This window comes from Ambystoma mexicanum, chromosome 12, assembly GCF_040938575.1.
Source record: "Ambystoma mexicanum isolate Mex_15411 chromosome 12, UKY_AmexF1_1, whole genome shotgun sequence".
Classification (NCBI taxonomy): domain Eukaryota; kingdom Metazoa; phylum Chordata; class Amphibia; order Caudata; family Ambystomatidae; genus Ambystoma; species Ambystoma mexicanum.
In genome coordinates, this window is record NC_090936.1 from 226,237,748 (window position 1) to 226,258,825 (window position 21,078).

The 21,078-nt window shown below is 46.1% G+C and overlaps 1 protein-coding gene across 1 annotated transcript in view; it reads right to left on the reverse strand.

Moving 5' to 3' along the window:
• Nucleotides 1-4,325: 4,325 nt before the first annotated feature.
• Nucleotides 4,326-21,078, reverse strand: part of VWF (von Willebrand factor) — a 1,005,270-nt gene continuing 988,517 nt past the window's right edge. The window contains exons 51-52 of the mRNA XM_069628335.1: nucleotides 18,864-18,961; nucleotides 4,326-4,933 (exon numbers count right to left, since the gene is read on the reverse strand). Of these exons, the coding sequence (XP_069484436.1) occupies nucleotides 4,745-4,933; nucleotides 18,864-18,961 (287 nt within the window). The 3' untranslated portion in view covers nucleotides 4,326-4,744. The remainder of the gene's footprint in view (nucleotides 4,934-18,863; nucleotides 18,962-21,078) is intronic.

Sequence of the window (21,078 nt, forward strand, 5' to 3'; positions counted from 1 at the left end):
TCTGTTGATTGTGGCTCTCTTTCCCCTGAAAAGTCCTGTGTTTGTTTGCATAGTAAAGTAAGTTATTTCCCTAGTATTTTGCTTAGTAAATCAATTTATTCTCCCACTGAAATTCTCGGAGCAAGATTGTTGCATTTCGAAATCAACCATCGTGTGCTAATGTTTATAGCCATTAAAGTGTTGCCTCAAAAGAATTATTCTCATTTGTCATAATAAACCCAAACTGTTGTTCCCACTGGGAGAATCTCTTTGCCCCAAAACATACCTGTGAGTTGCCCCTGACATTTCACTAAAAATCGTGATTCCTATGTACCTTGGTCATTGTTGACAGCATGTGTGTCAGTTCGAGCTACATTTAGTGGGATTTGTAATTTTGTTTTTCCAAATATTTCTTTTCATCCTTTAAACAGTGATTTTCCTAAAGTATTTCCCTTCCTCTATCATGTTCTGAGCTCGGATTTTGAATTGCCGTTCCTTCGCTTGTCATGGTTGCGAGCTAGACTGTCATTTCCAGCTCCTGCCAAATTCAATATGATGTCAATTTTTCGTTTTTCTAAAAACTTCCTATTGTATCCTTCTTCCTCTATCACACCATGTTCACTGATTCTGAATTGCATTCCCTTTATTTTTTTGGATTTTCTTTCTCATGTGTTGCCTGTGTTAAATGCGAATTTCCTATGTGTGCTAGGTAGTGGGTTTTGGAGCTCGCTTTGTTCTCTGGTGTAAGCAGCCCGAAGTAACCTTGAGTGCTGTCCCATAGCAGTAATATTAAATCATTGAAAATCCAGTTTTCCATTGTCACAGGGGGAGCGCTAAACCTTCCTGCCATCAGTTGAGGGAAATTATTTGGCATTGCATTTCACAACACAGATTTGGTGGGGCATTGAAGTCTATTTAACCCTGTGATGTTCTAGAAACCTGTGCATTGTGTTGCCACAACTTTAGTGGCTGCTGTCATATTTTTGTTCTGAATATTAAAAAAATATATTAATAAAAGTATTTATTGACAACACACCGGCATGGTTCCTGGTCTATTGGGACAAAGGGTGCTGGTGGAGGTTGGGTGTGAGACAGGTTGGAGGCCTCCTTAAAGACCATTTGGGGATTTTAAAAATACAAAGCGGTTTAATTGTGCACACAATCCATGCAGGGGAAAAAGGTCCCGGACTTGCTTGTGCTGCATTATATATTGTGACACTTGAAAAACATCCTCTATTACCCTTTTCAGAAAAAAACGGAAGAACCGCTTGTTCGAATATTGTTTGTGTTGATAAGGCTCTGAGTCAGCGGTATTCAAAACTGTGGCCCGCGCACATCTGGTGGACCGCAGCATCATGACCAGGGCGGTGCGGATCCACAACTTGAAGAAAAACCGATTGGGCTGTTTCTTCATCAACCAGCAGCAGCCTGATCCAATATGGCCCCTGCCACACATGCTTAGTGCGACGGGGGCCAGGTCTGTGTACATTCCTAGTTTCAGTGCAGACACCTATGCGCACATTTGGTTAATGGGCATACCCCATCACATGTTTTTTCTTTTAACAGAGGCACCTCTGAAAACACATCTCATCAGCACACATTAATTCACGTAATGGCAAGTGTAATGCACGCGGTTCTTCTTTTAACCGGACGCTGTTCTGGCTTTCAATGAGGTGTCTTTTGCTCACAACTTGTTTTGTTTACTGTGCACACTTCTGCACATGCTATTTGTAATGGGTACATCATGGTCATTCTTTTAATGGGGCAGAGTGCGCATTTTCTTTAACGCCAACAGTTCTGCAATCTGCGGGCACCCTTGTTGCTTTCAGTGCCGGCACACCAACTTGCATACATTTCTGCCATTCATTTGGGTACTTCTCTTGAAGGGCGCTGAATGCTGGCCAAACGCCTGCCCTCAGTGCGGACAGATCATGCACGGTGTGTGCACCCTTCTGCAGCTACATTGCTGATGTTGCACGTGCACGCTGCTGCACACGTGCCTGCCCTGGGTGCGGACAGATCATGCACGGTGGGTGCACCCTTCTGCAGCTACATTGCCGAGGTTGCACGTGCACGCTGCTGCACACGTGCCTTCCCTGGGTGCGGACAGATCATGCATGGTGTGTGCACCCTTCTGCAGCTACATTGCTGATGTTGCACGTGCACGCTGCTGCACACGTGCCTGCCCTCAGTGTGGACAGATCATGCATGGTGTCTGCACCCTTCTGCAGCTACTTTGCTGATGTTGCACGTGCACGCTGCTGCACACGTGCCTGCCCTGGGTGCGGACAGATCATGCATGGTGTGTGCACCCTTCTGCAGCTACATTTCTGATGTTGCACGAGCACGCTGCTGCACACGTGCCTGCCCTGGGTGCGGACAGATCATGCATGGTGTGTGCACCCTTCTGCAGCTACATTGCCGATGTTGCATGTGCACGCTGCTGCACACGTGCCTGCCCTGGGTGCGGACAGATCATGCATGGTGTGTGCACCCTTCTGCAGCTACATTGCCGAGGTTGCACGTGCACGCTGCTGCACACGTGCCTGCCCTGGGTGCGGACAGATCATGCATGGTGTGTGCACCCTTCTGCAGCTACATTGCTGATGTTGCACGTGCACGCTGCTGCACACGTGCCTGCCCTGGGTGCTGACACTTCCCTTGTTGTCGGCACACACTTCTACTTGATTAAATGTGAACACTCTGCATGTACACCTGCTGATAATTCTGACAGTTCAGCTGCAAACACTTGTGCTTACATCACCAACAGGATTGAGCGCCCTGTGCACTCTGTTGTTCACAAGTCCTATGCACTCCTGCTGTTTTTAAAAAAGAAATAAAAGAAAAAGCACTTACTTTCTTTTGTCGCCACGACCAGCCCCTCCCATCTGAATGTCAGCATGAAATCACTAATGATTGATTAGTATAATTGTAATGTATGTACATATGTCCTATGTAAAGCACTTTAGATTAAAGCGCTATAAAAAAACAAAGTATTGCTATTAATTATGTTGTGCCCTACTTTCAGATGGGAGGGTTGGCAGACCAATCCTTGGCAGCAAGCGTCCAGCCTTGCTGGTGCAAGCGCTGCTGCGTGAAATGAGCTCTATGGTGGCTCTGTTCAGGGTGGCAGAACAGCCCCCATGGTCACCGTTCCTCCTGCAGTGGCCAAGGAAGGTGCAAGGGCGTTTCAAGCTTTCCGAAATCAGAGGGGCCTTCATTGTGTCTGGAGGGGGTGGGGTGGGGGATGGGATGGAGCAACTGCCCCCATGTTGCCAGTCAGAACTCGTTTACCTGCAGCAGTTTGTTCCTTTCTCTGTTTTTCTGGGGCTTAAAGTGTGCGCTTTGCGTTCCTAGCGGTGTGCTGCAGACTGGTTCCACTCTAAGTAGGGGAGAAATGAGCACCATGGGGGCTCTGTTCAAGTTGTTGGAACAGAGCCCCCGTGGTTTTTGTTTCTCCTGCAGTGGCTGTGCACATTCCAATGTACTCAGGTGCAACCTCAGTTGTAGGAGAAATTAGTACCGTGGCTGACATACCCCTTCAATATCATAGCACCACGCATTGTGCAGCAATCTATATAAATACAAAAATAACGCTAACACAGAGGGGTGGTTCCAGATCATTTTTTTTTTTTGCTCAGGGAGGCCTTGGCATAAAACGTGAGAAGGCCACTGCTCCAAGTGGTCACATAAGAATTGAACATCGGCACTTAGATGCAGACTCCCTCTGTGATTCCGGGAGGATATGTGCAATACACATCCCAAATCAAAGCCACAAACAGGAGGCAGAAAGCAATGAGACACACTCTCTGCATTGTGAAGATCTGAAGATGAATGACAGTTGTTCCCCTCTTAAATAGAGCTCCAAGAACTCTGGAAGAGATGTAAATGTCTCCGAAGCCAGACCTAAGAATGACAGGAGTCTTCCCTAATTAATGCACAAAGATAAATAAAACATGGAATATGTCCACAGCTTTATGGAAAGCAATCGCATTGAGACCATATTGGTTGCTGAAATTTGGACAGCTGAATGAGTCTCTTTCACATCAACCCTCATTCATTAAGCCTAGAAAAGTATTCTAAGAAATCACATCCGAGGTGGGGTTATTGTGGTACGTCGCAATGTACTTTCTCGTGGTGGAAATCCTCCCTTATGGCCCTATGGGTAAGAGAAAAATCCAACTATTCAAATGAACAACTTCTTTAAGCCATACCTTTTGCTAATTGGTCATTCCTCCTAGCCTGATACAGGCTCAATTAGGCCTGAGAGCGTTTCTACCCACAAAACCTGCATTATCAATTAAAGCACAATCTCATTCAGAAGAAAAAACAGGAACAGCTTGCAATTGTGTTCAAAAAGTATATTTTATTATGTATAATAGGTGTAATAATCAACACGAATAAAAATGCACACAGATTGAATGATGCGAATATGGAGGGGAAAAAGCTGTATTCTATGAGTTGTTTGGGGATTAAATGACCCATTGGAAGGTAATAGCTGGGGTGGATGGTCTCTACCAAAAATACCTTTGTATTTGTTTCGGATAATATAATACACCTGTACATTCTCTCTTGTCTGGCAGCACTCTGTAATATAGTGAAACTGAATGGTGATGGCTGGTCCCCTTCAGCAATGCAGCAGATGCCCGACCAATGGGTGCGGTGGAAGGATGCTCAGAGCAAAGCCAGTGCTTCATTCCAAAACCTTCCACCCATCACACGTTCGGCTCATTATTCTTTAAAGGAGTCTTGTCATTTGCAGGATTTATTTGTGGCATTTCTTAGATAAGCATTCACACTGCTTGGCATGCAATACTTCGTGCTCCACGACAGTGCCGTTGCCACAATGAAGAAAGACTTTCATCGGTTCAGTTTGTGTAGCTGAGCAGCAAATGCACTGGTCTTCCACTGTGTCAGACTCAATGGAGTAGATGGCCTTGCTTGTACATTTACCCTGAAAGTACAATGGGTAGGGAGGTGATTAGTATGCAAAGAATACATGAATATAAGAAATGATATGTAAATGAAACTTGGATAAAGTAATATACATTGCATGTTTCTGTATTGAACATGTATATAGACAAACGCATGAACAACAAATACATATGGGTCAAAGCGCAAACATGTTTCACTCGGGCACACAAGTGAGGAAAGTACTGTTGTGTGAGGACATTCATTAAAATGAAACTGCATGCGCTAATTAATTTATACATGCATCTGTAATGTGTGTTTGTGACAATTCAGGCGAGTGGTAGGTGACATTCCGGGGAGGATACAAGTGAAACACAGAGCACATCCCTTATGTATATAGGGAGGGCTATGAGTTGTGCTACACCTAAAGGCCTTTCCTCTTTTGCTGCCCTTTTCTGGAACAGGCAGCGAACACCGGAAAACAAAGTCCCGATTTGATTCTTTTAAAATCTCTGGCTGAATTGTAGTGTTCACAATGAAAATGCGCGTGAAGAACATGAGTATGTCTTTGCATTCATAAAATGTTCAGCCTTAAAATCGGAGTGAGCGTGCAAAAAGTGTATTGCAAGTGGTGTGCCCCTTAAGGCTCTTCATACGCAGTGTGCCCCCTGCATATGCATGGGTAGCTGGCTGATGCCAGCCTACAACATACATGAGTACATGGCGGCAATGTCTGTCGATATGTTGGGTATCGGACCTACACATAGACATGCAAGAGGTGTGTGCAGCCTAGCCCTCCCAATGCAGAGAGATCCTCTGTGTTTTGGGCATGTTCTAATGAAAGTGAAACACGTTTTATTGCCAATGCCAGAATGTATTGTGGCCACAGCTTCATGAAAGTGATTTACAGTGGCAATTCCGGCATATATAGTGAGCACAACGCCATGCAAGTGATTTACAAAGACAATGATGGCATATATTTCGGTGTGGACACTGGCATCATGAACTTGTAAAATTATCCTGCCACTGTTGTTGACTTGGCATCATGCTTTCATCAAAAGAAGCAATTGTACAATGGTGGGCTTGTTACCTATTCTTTAAAAACATTGTGCTGTAAAATACACCATTTGACCCATTATTTCAAAAATGTTCTTGCAGGGGAACAACTCAGAACCCACCTACATTATTTAGGCCCCCTTTGTATACTCATGCTAATTCAGGAAGATATGTATGGCTCTCCACTAAACATTCTCGAGTTCCAACGGACCTTCAATGATGTAGGCGCCAAACGCTGCCTCTGGCCTGGACACAGTTTGTTTTGAGAGCCGAGTGCATTTTTTCCCAATAGGCTTCTTGTCATCTAAAAATAGCGCATGTGTTGATGACCCGTGTCTGCAGAATCGCAGGTCGCCTTATTCACAAAGGTGGCTGGCTTATTTCCAGGTGGGCTGTACATCAGCGCAAGTTATCTGCTGGCCAGCCCTGGTGCAAACATGAGTGCTGAGAGCGCGTTCCAACCTTGGTGTGTGGCGGTCTCCCAGCACTTACATTGCTATAGTGCCTGTCCCAAACGGACCTGGGGAATGCGATTTACTTCGGCGCATTTTAAAGCGGATCCTATTGCGAACGCGGGATATGCGTCAGCGAGGTCACCTGAATGTGCGCATGGAAGACTGCACAGGCTCTCGTACAACCCTCGGTGCAAAGGCTGCGTCACGCCACCTTTATTTACACGGTAAGATGGGTCTGCTGAAAGCCTGCACGAAGAAAAGAGCAGCAGAAACACCCCCATTGCTACATTCTAAATTGGAATCGAAATCCAATTTTGAAAGCACCCTAAACCATACATGGGGGCAAGAAAAACATGTATTTGGGAGGATGGCACAGTGTGGCATAAAAGCAAGAGGTAATGGCACATTTGTAAAAACACTGAATGCACATCTCCTCCATAGAACCCCTTGCCTCCGCTATGGAAACAGTGAACAGGTGGGGATTGAACACAAACCTAGTGTCAAAATCAGGGCTCCAATCACAAGACTGATTTTGGCACTTCCTTCTAATAACTTTACTCGTGCCCTAGGGGCCATTCTACCCGTTGTAGCGACATCCCTGGGTGATTTTTTCTTTTAAATAATAATAGTTCATCATTTATATAGCGCTTTTATCCAAAGCGCTTTACATAGAAAATGTGTATACACAATTATCATTACCCAATTAGGTTGATGGGAGGTTGAACGTCTGAGTCGACCTTGCTGGGATTTCAACCTGCGACTTGCAGATCTCACACAGAGCACAGCAGTGAGCACTCAACCCACGGAGCTATCTACTGGTTAAGATAGGGTTGGGTGAACACGAAAGAGCGAGCATCTCTAGATAAGACTGTCTGAATGGGAGGGATAACGAAACAATGCGTAGTCCTATTTTAAAGTGATCTGATGCCCGGTGACCGATGTTTGTTACCCTAATCTGAACAAAACCCAGTTCAAGGGCAAAGCGACTTGTCAAGTTACTCACAGTATATGGGTGTTTAACGCATCCCTGACTTGTTCTCCTTTCACCATGCCACCTGGATCACCTTACGTCTTCTCCTTTGGTCATGGCACAGATACGGTTACCCTGTGTCCCAGGGGTATCTTTCTAGACTCCTTGGATGTGTGATCTTCAGCACAAACGCCTCTCCCTCTGACGGGGGACATTTTAAACTTAAGGCGTTTCCGACAAGTCATGTTGTTGGGAAAGCTTAATTGAACATTGAATTCTCTGCTGCAGGTGCTTTAACCCTGCCCCAATGTGAGTCTCGTGTGAGTGGGCATGTGCGTGAGGGTTAGAATAATAAAATGAGTCTCTCTGCAACAGGTGCATTAATACTGAACAGAACGTGCAATCCACTCTGAGATTGGTAGCACTGTGCACGTGCCTTCTGATTTTGCAGTAAGAAGCGAGACAACACATCCATCATTGGTGCATTTATCCGAGAACAGAGAGAGACAAACAGAAGAACACAGAAGTGGTCACGTGGGAGAGAACGAATGCTTATGTAAGGGTAACATGCTGAGAAAACAGCAGAGCTAGTAGAGAAATGTTTAGTGCAGGGGTCTGCAATCTTTGGCTCTCCAGATGTTTCGGACTACAATTCCCATCATTACTAGACAGCATTGTCAGTGATGAGGGGTCATGGGAATTGTAGTCCAAAACATCTGGAGAGCCAAAGGTTGCAGACCCCTGGTTTAGTGGAACGAGGCAAGGATATGCAATCCAGGCTGTGGACTTTTTCTGGGAGCCTAGTCTTCCCTTAGATGTCTGGGAGCAGATGGTGAATGGCTCGCAGTGAAATGTGCTTAACGCTGTCAGGTTAGTAGCTGGGGCTCTGTGCCCGTATTCGGTTGTGAATCTCCTCCGTCCTATGTTTTCTGAGCAATATCATGTATGTTTACATAATTTGCACTGTTGTGTCTGTGCAGTCTATCCTGGTTTCAAGAATGATTACTTGTGCCTTGTTCAAATCGTTATGCATGCCATGTGATAACTTAACCATATTGTGGGATGCACAGAGCCAGTGTGTCTATTTGTCCCTTTCCTGTGTGTAAATTATGATGATGTGAAGGTAGGATGAAGTCTAATCAGAACTCATTCATCATTCTGAGAGTTTCCGATGAAGAAAACGAGGGAATGCAAAACTTCCCTACAATGTGTAGCCCTCCTGTGATTGAGCTCAAGGCAGGCAGAGCCTCTCGCCTTCTTGCCTCTGGCACGTGCCAGGGACTGTAAGTGTGCAGTAATGAGACCACCGTGCTCTCTGATCTCCATCAGGGTCTGAAGAACAGCCTTCAGCCGGCTGATGCGCTTTCCCCTTGATAATAATAATTGGTTATTTATAACTTGCTTAATACCCAGAGGTGTCTAAGCGCGGACTCGGTGCTCGAACCTTTGTTGCTCCGTGTCGTCTTGTTTCCAAGGCGAGCACCTTGCCCCTGAGCTATCCTCCCGAGACTCATTCCTTCTTTGGGTGCTGGGCCTCCTCTGTGATAGAGTGGCAGTGTGCAGCAGGCTTTCAGGTTTCTCTCTGGGCCTTTTTGCTCTCCACCTCTATTGCTCTCTACCCCTATAGCCAGTCCGATAGCACAGCGAGTAGAGCGCTCGCTTTGACATCCATGCAGAGCCTGCCGATGGATGCAGGTTCGAATCCCGGTGGGGCCAAACACAGCCTTTCATCCTTCTGAGGTCGATAAATGAGCACCACACACCGTAGGTAATAATAATACGCAGCGCTCAGATGCCTGAGGGTTTGTAGCGCTATATAAATGATTATATTATTTTTCTCCCAGGTGCTGATTCTCCGCCTGGGTCTGTATTCTTCTCAGGGTCTTATCGTTTGCCTGGTTCTTCTTCACTGCCAGGAGCTGGCTCTCTAGTTCTCTTACTCATTAAGTTATGTGTTGCCCTTCTCAACCTCCAGGACCTGCGGTGCCCTGGTCTTTGTAGTCTCTGTATGTTACTGGCACCTCTGCCTCTTCTCAGCTCTTCCTGGATCTTCACCTACCTCTGAATGCACTACTATGTAAGGCACCTTTGCACTTGAGCGCCCCTTCTCCTACGCCGAGGAAACAGAGGGCATCATTACGAATCCGGTGGTAGCCGTGCCGGTAAAACCGGCAGGCTGCCGCCACACTCGTGAATTTTCCCTGTGCTTGGCTTCCTGGAATAACCAGGGGATTACGACCCCGCCAGACTCATAGTGTGCCAGTCTGGTAAAAAACGGTGCCAGCAGGCTTACCGGCACCGTTGTTACCGGACTGGTACACTCGTAATGAGGCCCATAGACTCATTTATTCTGTGGTTCAATTCAGTGATCAGATTGCAAGTGTGGTTTTGACTTTCTGGGGCCTGTTTACTTCTCTTTTGAGTGGGAATTTTGAAAGGGCCCTTCCAGTGGGCGGGGGCCGTGGGGGGGGGAGTTAAGGCTTAATAACTATCTTTGCAAGTGGAATCTGTAGTGACATGGAATAGATGTGTGTTGAGGGTTGCATTAAAAGGCCCATTGGAATGCAGTGATGTGTGTGTGGATCCGGTGGTCCTGCAGGTTCCGGGAGAGTCAGCTGGGCACTTGGAGCCAGAGTGGATGCTCAGACCCCACGCTCCCATTTTGTACCTGTAACTGAAGAATAAAGAAGCATCTTTCCTTTTGCACCTACCTGGGTCAGACTCGTACTTACCTGGCCGAGGGTACATCATTTTGCAATCCCTACTGCCAAATGTAGGCATGAAATTGTCCACACTGTGTGTAGCTTGCTGAATGAGTGAGGTGCGTCTTAGGTGTGATGGAACGCCTGGCCTGTATTTTCCCTCAACCTCTGAATGATGCTGAGTGTATCTTTTTGCAGGGATCTGGCCCATTTATATTGAAGTCTCGCCGATTTACGGATCGAGCTACTGATTTTTGACTGAGTCAATTGAAGGAAACAGTATTCGCTGGCAACACAATGCACAAAATGTATCACTCTGAATAAGGGAATGGCAATATATTTGCAGGGCATTGGAGTGGAAGGGGTGATAGACAGACCAGAGCAGACTAGATGTTGCAGGCCTCAGGCAAGTGTATTTTAAGATATCTTTTTGGAATTCTGGCCCAGATATGAAATTGATGGGAGTTGAACATAAGAGCCTTGACCAAGAAGTCTAAAGAATGCAAGAAGACCTAATGGTTACTACATAACAGACTGTTATTATACCGAAATAAACCCCTGAAGAATTTCCTGGAATTATGAAAATCTATATAGGAAAGAAACATGTTGGGTAGTGTGTATTGTAGAATGAAAGGATATATGAATGACATACGTGTGAATGAATAGAACGCTGCATTGGGGAATTTAGAGTTAGGATAGGTGAGGATATAAAAACAAACTGCAAATTAAAAAGCTTGTCCTTTATTGAGGAACTAATTAACAGTGAAGCTAGGTATTAGGTAACAGAGTGTTAGGTAGGTTGTTCTGTGGTCAATAGTGACAAAAGTAGTGATAAATGTGCAATAACTGATCTTAGATAAAAAGTGCAATATTTTGTATTATAGATAATTATGAATGTATTTTTATTGATGTTTTTATTGAAAGTAAATAAATGGATATTTTTGATAATAAAACCTGTTGGAAAGAGTATGTTGTAATCTAATGAGTTAAACAGCATACATGACTCAGTCAGAATAAGGTACTGGAGAAGCAAGGGACCCTTTGAGCATTAGTGTTGTATGTTTAGTCTCTTGACGTTTTGAGGGTTGTCTTAAAGAGGTCCAGATAAATATTCCCTCTAGTCTCTCAAAGTTTTGTATATAGCTGAGTGTATCCGACCATTTGTTCTGACCAAGAAGTGGGGGTTCCACTGAAAGCAGCTGAGCAAATCCCCGTTTGATATTGCAGTTACGGGGTGCATGCTTTCCCGCAGTTTACCGGGGTCAAGAGATGTGTGAAAGAACTCTACAGAACGCCTCGTATAGTGCCTCCAGTGGCCTCCGTTTCCATACAGGTCAGTGGAACTAGTATGCTTTACAATAGCAACAGTACATCCCTTTCCTATAGAAGTGATCTTACATCTCGCTGGGCCTGGGCATCTATGTGGTTATTGCGAAAATAACATTACAAATCGCAAAATACAGAATTCTCTTCGTTTTATTACCACTTTTACTTCATATGTATGGGGTGGGGGGCTGCAACCCCCAATACACTTCCACCTTTTTTTATTAACTTAACCCACGCCCCACATATGTATAAATATGGGGTAAAATTGGGTTTTCAAAAATTGGTATTCAAAATGATTTCATTCTTTATTATGGCATGATCCCGGGTCTGGGTGGGATGCAAACAGGGGACAAGTGCCTTTCTTTCCATTGTTTCTTGTTTTTTTGTTGGGAATAAATGTACCCCCTATTTCTTTGTCGGTCATCTTTGCCTGTTTTAGTGGGATATGGTGGCTGGTATGCTGTTGACATGTACTCTGCCTGCACCCTTGGCATGTGTACCCTTGTGTTCACACCACATTGACATCTAGACCTCAATATACACATTTCTCTTTGAGCCAATCCGTGAACACCCCTAATTGCCATGCAGTGGACCAAACAGTGCCTGCTTTCCCTGCCCTTGCCTGGCTATCAGGAGCAGATCTTCCGAACATTGCGCAAGCATTCGTCCTTACCAGATCCAACCGGACAATCTGAGAATGAGCATCTCGATATTTGGTGCACACTCCGCTTCTATAGGTTGTATTAGAACCCGGGTGCAAAGTCTTGTGCGTCACTTTATCCGAGATCATAAACAGTTTGCATCTTCAATTAGTGATTACAAGAAATACATCGGCAAATTGAACCCCTATGTGTATCCGAACAGATGGATGGTGATCCATAGCTCTTCATACATCTCAGGCGGCTGATGAAATGTATTTGTATCGCTTTGTTGTGAATGGTTTGTATCACGTCAGTAAGAAGGCATGGCCTTTATTGGCCTGGCAACTAGGCAGGCCGCAGCACAACACTCCTGCATCTTTTATCTCAAGACTGAGTTGATCGCCTTAGAGACTGGTCCAGCTCACTGGATCTGACAGCAATAGGCTCATCACTGGCCTTGGTCTCATTATGCTCTATGTAAAACTCTCAGCTGCAATGTTTTCTCTAGCTTTCTGTTTGATATGATATAATATGGCATTTATAACGTGCCATATCATATGACATCATATTATATGATGTATGTAAATCTTGCCGCAGCAATGTTTTCTCTAGCTTTCGTTTTGATATGATATGACATCTATAGCGCACCATATATCATATCATATGATCTATGTAAATCTCTCAGTCGGCAATGTTTTCTCTAGCTTTCGGTTTGATATAATATGGCATTTCGAACGCGCAATATCATATGACATCATATTATATTATCTATGTAAATCTCGCAGCAGCAATGTTTTCTCTAGCTTTCGGTTTCATATGATATGATATGGCATTTATAACGCATCATAACGCATCATATCATAGGATCTATGTAAATCTCTCAGCCGACAATTTTTTCTCTAACTTTCAGTTTGATATGATATGGCATTTATAACGTGCCAAATCTCATCATATCACATGATCTATGTAAATCTCTCTGCCGCCAATGTTTTCTCGAGCTTTTGATTTAGTTGTATAGAACCAGATAATGTATCTCATTACGAGTTGAGCACTATTTCGGTGGTAAATGTGCCAGAATACTGCCCAATAGGATAACTGTTATGACCACTAAGTCTGGTGGAATTACCACCGGATTACAAGTGGCGGTGGCAGAGTTAATGCCCATTTTCCGAGAGTTCACTGGACTCTATGGATAATTTTTGGTGGTAAGTGGGAGGATTTCCGCTGATTTTGCCTATTTTTTGCACAAAGTCAGAGGATTTCCGTCAGCATGGTGCTGGTGGTAAATATGCCACTCCAGGGCCCGACTCGTGGTATGGCCGGAGCGGGAAAAGTGGTGGTAATTCCGTTACTGACATTTTTTTTCCTGCTCCGCCATACTCGGAATGAGCCCCAAAGTCCTACTTGCAGTGAAACTCTCGCTTTACAATCGCTTCACTATGGCCTACCTGGGCTCATGCTGGTGGGCCAATACCAGACCAGCCCATCCACCAATCTTAACGCCATATTCAAGCCAGTTAACACATTGATTTTGTTCAAATGGTCAGAGTGATTATGTGCTTGTTTGTTATTATTTAGAATAAAGGCAAACATTGCTTGCTGCAAAAATGCATTTAAAGAACATACAGCTCCTTTTATATTTGTGAGTAAATTGCATGAAGGCGACCATTTACATCTGCCATAGTCATCATTTGCACTATAAAAAGCAAAGAGCAGGTGTAAAAAGCAGACAAAATTGACCTTATGCTTTCTTTTCGCACTTTACAGGGTAAAATGAGTAAATGCTGCCTGCCATTTAGGATCTACGTGATTTCGCTGTATCGCAAAATTTCGATTTAAAAAAAGCCAAATTCGTAATGCGCGCTGCAGTGAAATCAAGCTTGATTTCAGGTGCATTCCCCTACCCCACCCCGCACAGGTCCCCCTACACACCTGTTGGTTGGCACACCTTGTGTGTCGCCGATTCCCCCATCTCCCTGCGACACCGGTTCCCTTCACTTACGTGGTTGGAAACTGGAACGCTTTATTTTTGGTACAACTTTATTGTACATGAAGTGAGGGAAACCCCTGCAACCCCGCTGCCCTTGCTCACTACAATGGTACCTACCGTATGGTGAATTTGATCAAACGTTTCGGCTTTTTTATTTTTTATTTTTGGGTAACACATACATGGAATTTAGAATTTACAGTGGATTCCTATGACATCTGCATGTTTTTGCAGGTGTAAAAAATTAGCGGATTTCATAGGAAGACATTGGTTTTATACCAGTATGAAAATGTAATGCTGGCGGAAAACAATGTGGTTTTTGGAGGTGGAGGTGAAACAGGTGGTGGAAAAGTAACTCCTGTTTCACGACCCCCTCTCTGCCGCCTAAAATTACAAACATGCACCAGGGCATGAATAAAGGTGGTAACACCTTTACGCCGGGCTTTACCACGTTCTTTTCCCTCTTTGGACTTGGCGCAAGGGCCTCTTTGCACTTTCACTAGGGCAATGCTTTCCAAAATGCTAATACCATGTGAGCATGCACTTGCAAGTGTGGGAAGTTTTGTGCCATGTCTTTCCAGTGAAAGAACCACATATTGGTGCAGGAGGTAAGGGATGGGTGTGTGGGGGGGGCCGGACCATCCAGTGAGGTGAAGTGGGAAGAGGAATGCGAAAGCCGGCCGATGTCCAGGCACAATTAAGTGGCGGTGGCAGGGGGAGATGGAAGCATATTAGCCCCTGGATGATATGGACGAACACTGCTTCAGCCCTTAAGATGAGACATGTGATATGATATGATATGATATGATATATGATATTGACATTTAGAACGCGCCTATACACAAGTGTTCCAAGGAGCGACGAGGAAAGGGAGGGCAAACAGAGGGAAGACAGAGACAGCGATCCTACTGATCCAGGTGACATTGAGATCGCACAAGTGGGGGGGAGTGCAGCGGGAAAGGGGAGAGGCCAGTGCAGTACATAAAATAACAGTTAAATAAATAAAGACAATAAATAAAAGTGCAGCCAGCTGGTGGCAAGTACAAGGATAAGTGCAGACATCAGGTGTCGAGTACTAGTAGGGGCTTTAGGGATTCAGAAACAGTCCCCCAGTGCAAGGGTTGCCAGGGGGGCAGTGCAGGTGTGCATCTGGCAGGGAGGGGACCTGGGCCCGAGATCAGAAGGTAACCGGGTAACCAGGTAACCAGTGCAGTTTCAGAATCAGCCAGGAGACCAGCAGGGGAGAGGAGGAGAGAAAGCAGAAGCAAAGAGAAAGGTCTTGAAGTGATTCCAGAACCGGAGATGGTGCCCCTCAAGTTTCAAAGAGGCAGGGAGGCTGTTCCAGAGGGAGGCCCCAGCAGAAGAAAGAGATCTACCACCAACTCGCTGCTTGGAGAAGCGACTAACCCTGAGCGAGTTGGAGGCAGAAGAGCGAAGAGCTTGCGAAGGAAGATATTTAGGAAGAGAGAGTTGAAGATATTGAGGTCCCAGGCCCCAGAAGGCCTTGTGGACAATGCAGAGGATTTTGAACTTAATCCTCACTGCCACTGGGAGCCAGTGCAGAGATTTTAGTCCTGGAGAGATACGATCCCTGGGCTTGAGGCCAAGGACAAGTCTTGCAGTCCTCTTTAGGATGAGCTGCAGAGGGCGGAGAGTAGAGGCAGGCAGATTTAGAAAGAGGCTGTTGCAGTAGTCAAGCTAGAGAGAACCAGAGCTCTGGAGACAGTGGGCTTCTGGGTGAAGGAGAGGAAAGTAAGAATAACTCTGAGGAGGTGCAGCTGGCAGCATGACTTCTTAGAGACGTCAGAGATATGAGGAGAGAAGGAAAGTGTGGAGTCGAAGATGACCCCAAGGTTTTTAACCTCACTGGTGGGAGAACAAAGAGGGCCAAGAGAGGCCGGCCAGAGAATGACAGGAAAGGAGGGAGCAGGTGTGCCAATGAGGAGAATCTCTGTCTTACGGGCATTGAGGCAGAGATCATTGGCTGCACACCACTCCTGTATTGCGGACAGACAGTGAGAGATGAGAGAGGAGAGGGGGTGGCTGAAGAGAGCCTGAAAATGAGCTGAGCGTCATCCACATAGCACTGAAAGTTGGGGCAGAGAGCGGCAATGCGGTGGGCAAGAAGTGCCAGGTATTGGTTGAACAGCCAGGGAGAGAGGTTAGACCCTTGGGGCACACCACAGGTAGAGATAGAGATGGAGGAGAAGAAGGACCCGAGTTGGACCTGGGAGGGTCGATCGGAGAGGAAGGAGATCCACTAAGCGAAGGCCTGATCAGTGATACCCAGGTTATCACAGAGACGGTTAAGCAGGATGGCATGTGTAACCGTGTCAAAGGCAGAAGAGAGATCAAATAAGATGAGGACACAGGGGGTTTTGGAATCTAGAAGCCTCATTCTGAGTTGGGCGGTAAGGGTTAAGGGTCATCGGTAAGGAGACCGGTGCCATTAAACCCTTACCGCCCAATTCTGAGGTCCCTTAGTGGGACCCGCATAGGACGTGTGGTCTGACCACACGTTCTTTACGAGACCCGTTAAGGGACCTTGGAGCTAATAACGGGCCCGCAATAATGGGGGCTCAAATGGGAATGGGGAATGGCATTTGGAATGAGGACTTACCGGGTCCACCTAGGTCAGAATGTCCCGGCAGGTCCCCATTCCACCAGACCGGACCCGGTTTTGGAGGCAGCCATGCCGCTAATAGCGCCATGGCTACCTCCAAACTCGGAATGAGGCCGTAGGTTGGAGAGCAGGTCTTCACTGATGTTCAGGAGAGCAGTTTCCGTGCTTCTGGCAGCACTGAAGCCAGACTGATGGTCAGGGAGACAACCAACAAATTCATAGTGAAGGTTAAGCTGGGAGTTAGCCATCTTCTCAAGGAGTTTGCCCAGGAAAGGAGTGATGGAGATTGGACAATAGTTAGCCGGGCAAGTAGGCTCACCAGAGGGTTTCTTAAGAAGAGGGTGCACAAGGGAGTGCTTTAGGGGGGGAGGGGAAGACTCCAGAGGTGAAGGTGTGGTTGCAGTAATCAGCCAGAGCAGGAGCCAGGGTGACAATGTGGTCCTTGATGGTTTTTCAGGAACAGGGGTGAACCTGTTTCGAGGAGACTTTCATAGATCAGACTTGTCTAGAAACCCCATCAGAGGAGAACAGGGGAAAGACAGAGGAGGAGAGAGGAGAGGTGGCTGAAGAAGGGCCAGAGGGAGTAGAGGGAGGAGGAGGTGAGGAAGAGAGAGAGGACAGGATGTCCTGAGTTTTAGAGATGAAATGAGAAGCCAGGCCAGTTTGTCAGAGGATGTACCGGAAGCACGCCATTTCCTCTCAGCCACCCTGCACTTGCGTTTAAGGGTGACGAGGTCTGAGTCGTACCTAGAGTTGCACTTGGCTTTGGGCTTCAAGCGGATCCTCATGACAGAGGCAAGAACACTGAGAGTATCTGATATAGCAGAGTGGAGCGGGCTGTGTCACGGTGTGAGTCAGCCAAGGAGGTATGTGGGGGGGGAGAAAGTGGTGGCGAAAGCCTCAACTGACACAAGCCTCATGGGTCAGATAACCGAGAAGGTAGATGGCAGTGCTGGATTTGGTTTGGCCTGAGTGGTAGAGAGGGTGAGATGGGAAGAAAGGAGAAAGTGTTCACTCCAGGAGAGAGGAGTGGTGAGAGGGATCGGAAGGGGAAGGTCTGAAGAGATCAGAACATCCAGAGTGTGCCCTGCAGAGTAAGTCGGGCCAGAGGGAGAATAGAGAGTGAGAGAGAGTCACAGAGGTCAGAAAAGAGTCCAGATGAAGGACAGGAAACATCCAGGTGGATGTTGAAGTCGCCAAAAAGGAGGAGTTGAGTGGTTGAGACCAGGAGGGAAGAGCAGAGGTCTGCCCACTCAGAGCAGGAGGAGGAGATCTGACCAGGTGGCCGATAGATGGTAGCCACAGTAATGGAATGCCCTTTTCTGGTAGCCACAGAAACAGTAATTCCTCTCCCTGCTCCTCTCCTCCACAAATAATGACAATGAACATCTGGCGGAACCTAAAACGGTTGCAGCCTAATTTTGCACATACTTTTTTATGCATTATTTTTACAATCTGACAGGTCCAAAATCAGACCCCTGGCTTAATGCACGAGTTAAAGCCCTATGTCTGATTTATGTCAATATGTATCTTAGTCACCACAGGAGTAAAGCATTTATAACAGAATGCATTTAAACATGGAAGCCTTCTGCTTATTTCTTTGAATATTGAGAGTTTGATTGGGACATCTATCCCGCTCGCATTTACATTCGGATTTCCAAGCTAAATCGAGCACGCCACCCTCCCCACAGAAACATACACTTTGCATTCGCCCTCAATTGCTGGAGAACTGAAATGCAAAAAAACATAACATAGCTACTACTATTGCAAAAAATGAATTCCTTCATGTGTGCCTCAGTTTCCACTTCCACGCGCGCTATTTTGGATGAACACACTCAGGGCCCAATTCAAAGTGAATTTGCAGTGCTGAAAAGTGACTTTGCACTGCCGACACGTACCCCGATTCATAGAACCATAAAGGTGCATTTTTGCAGTGCAAAGTCCAGGCAAAGTCAGCACATAGTCCTGTTTGCAGTACAAAATGACTTTGCACGCAAAAATACACTTTGCACGGTTCCATGAATCAGGGTTTATGTCAGCAGTGCAAAGTCACTTTTCAGCAGTGCAAAGTCACTTTGAACCGGGTAAATCCTTCCATGAATCGGGCCCTAAATGTACGAACCCGTAAAAAGCCCAAGATGGAAAGCTTCACTAGCTTTCAGGCCATGTGTATCAGTGCTGCGCTCATTAAACAGGAAACCAAATGCTCTTACCTCACAATAGTGAATATTGACTTGGTTTTGCGTCGTGCAGTCGTCGACCTTGACGTATTTCAGCACGGCAGTCGTCTGTCTGCATTCAGCCTCCTCACCTAAAGCGCCAAATGAAGGAGATTCGTGAGTTAGTGGCCCTGGGAGGGTTGAGGCTCCAGCGCGCATTGCAACACGAGCGAGACCGCTGTAAAAACACTTGCCATCTGGCTGCCCTTATAACATTAATTACACAGGGAGTTTTAAAATATTATGTGTGCGTGTGGAGGCAAGACTCAAAGGCCTACGAACGGGCTGAGTGAGTAACCCATGAAGTGCTGGCTTGCACCTCCCCCCGCACCCCCTGCCATGATTCCTGTAATGGCCTGTGTTGGCCTAAAACAGCATGTCCCTAAAGAACTGTCGAACATGCTAACCATCTGTCATGCTGCATATTGTGTTCTGTGCAAGCAATATCAAGTGCTTAACTTAATAACATTGAAAATGCCTTTGATTGGACCGCGAGCTTCCTATGCGTAATGACAATTGGCCTCATTACGAATGTGGGGGAAAGGCAACAACGGTGCTGGTAGTGCTTCCGGCGCCGTTGTTACCTCTCCGCCACATCACCAGTTCTGCTTGCCGGTGCCGGACTGCACTCATGGTCTGACCAGGCGTGCAGACCGGCACCCGCGAGCACAACTCGTTATTGCACCGGCACCGTTATTAACGGTGCCGGTGCAATCATGCTCTCAACCTCCATCCAGCCCTATGGGGTTGAATAGGGATCGGGAGGCCGGCCATACCGGCACCCACAAATGGGCAATTACTGGCCCATTCATCTCGTAATGGGCCGGTAATGGCCCATTCACGGGTGCCGAGTCCGGTAGTGAGTTTGGCGGTAGCCATGTCCTTAATAAGGGCCCGGCTTCTGCCAAATTCGTAATGAGGCCCATTGTATCAAACATCAAACACTAATGTAATGGTCTTTGCCAGATAATATAATGCATGTCTTTTTCTGTACCTTATTGCATTATCCTATGTACGATTATGTATATTATAACTGTATCATTATATATATATTAACTGTAACCACTGTAACCCATGCCTAAAGTGTACTTGTAACATTTTGCACCCAGATACCTTCGGGTTTGGTGCTCCATATAAATCAATAAACAAACAAACTGTCTTTTGCATTTAGGTTTGCATTGTGCTCTTGCCACTTAGCACCCGTTCCTATGTCATTTCTGCAAGTGTTGAAGGCTGTTTGTAGGGTCCTGATCAGACCCATTTCTAGGGGGGGGGGGAACCGGTCAACGGCTTGAGGCACAGATGGGGCAAAGGGCGCTGCAGGGACAGCCTGTTAAATCTCCCACCTGGGAGAAAAGCTTCAAACTTCGCATTTTAAATTAATGACAGACAGCAGCACTACACAGAGAAGACATGAGAAAAGGACTGCCCAGCCAATAGCCTTCAGCCATATTATTAATTATTTATTTGTGCATTTGTTGCAGCGCACTGAACCCTTGGGTATCTAGGCGCTAGTTATATTGAGAGATAAAAATGAAAATACAGAGTACAGCGAATGCAAGAAACAAACTTGAAAACACAACGGGAAGGGAGGGTGTTGTGGTGTCTTAAAAGTCTTGGCTCGAAGGGCATGGGTGGAGGAGGAGGAGACAGGTATCTGAATGTCTTAGTTAGTTAGCTCACAGGATCTTTTAGGCACAAAGTACAATTTTCTTTTCCTCTGAAGGTCCAGTAGGAGGGTTCCTTTCTCAGGGTGATGGGGAGATTGTTGCAGAGTTTGGCGGTCATGACATGACAGGAAAGCTCTGTCTTGCTGCCATCCTTCTAGCGAAGGTGGGCACTCTGAGGAGATGGCTGTTCGTGGATCTTAGAGGGTGAGAGGGGGTGTATTTCTCGACCTTTTGTGATAGGGAGGCTGGGGCAGTGTTCGTGGTGCACCTGTGTGCGATGGCTTAATATTCTACTCAGTTTTCTGAAGAAGCTCCCATATTACAAATGATCATCTCTCTGTGTATCTAAACATGGCTAAAGGGCCCCAGAGCCTTGGCAATGTGATTGTTTATGCCTAGCACTGGCGCGAGATTATGGTGGACTGGAAGAGCCTTATTAAAAAATATTGTTTGCTGGCTCACCCAAAAGATCTAGCGATTGCCTGCATGAGTAGGCGGTTGTGGCGACAGGGGTGGGAGAACAAAGTGAACGGCCAATG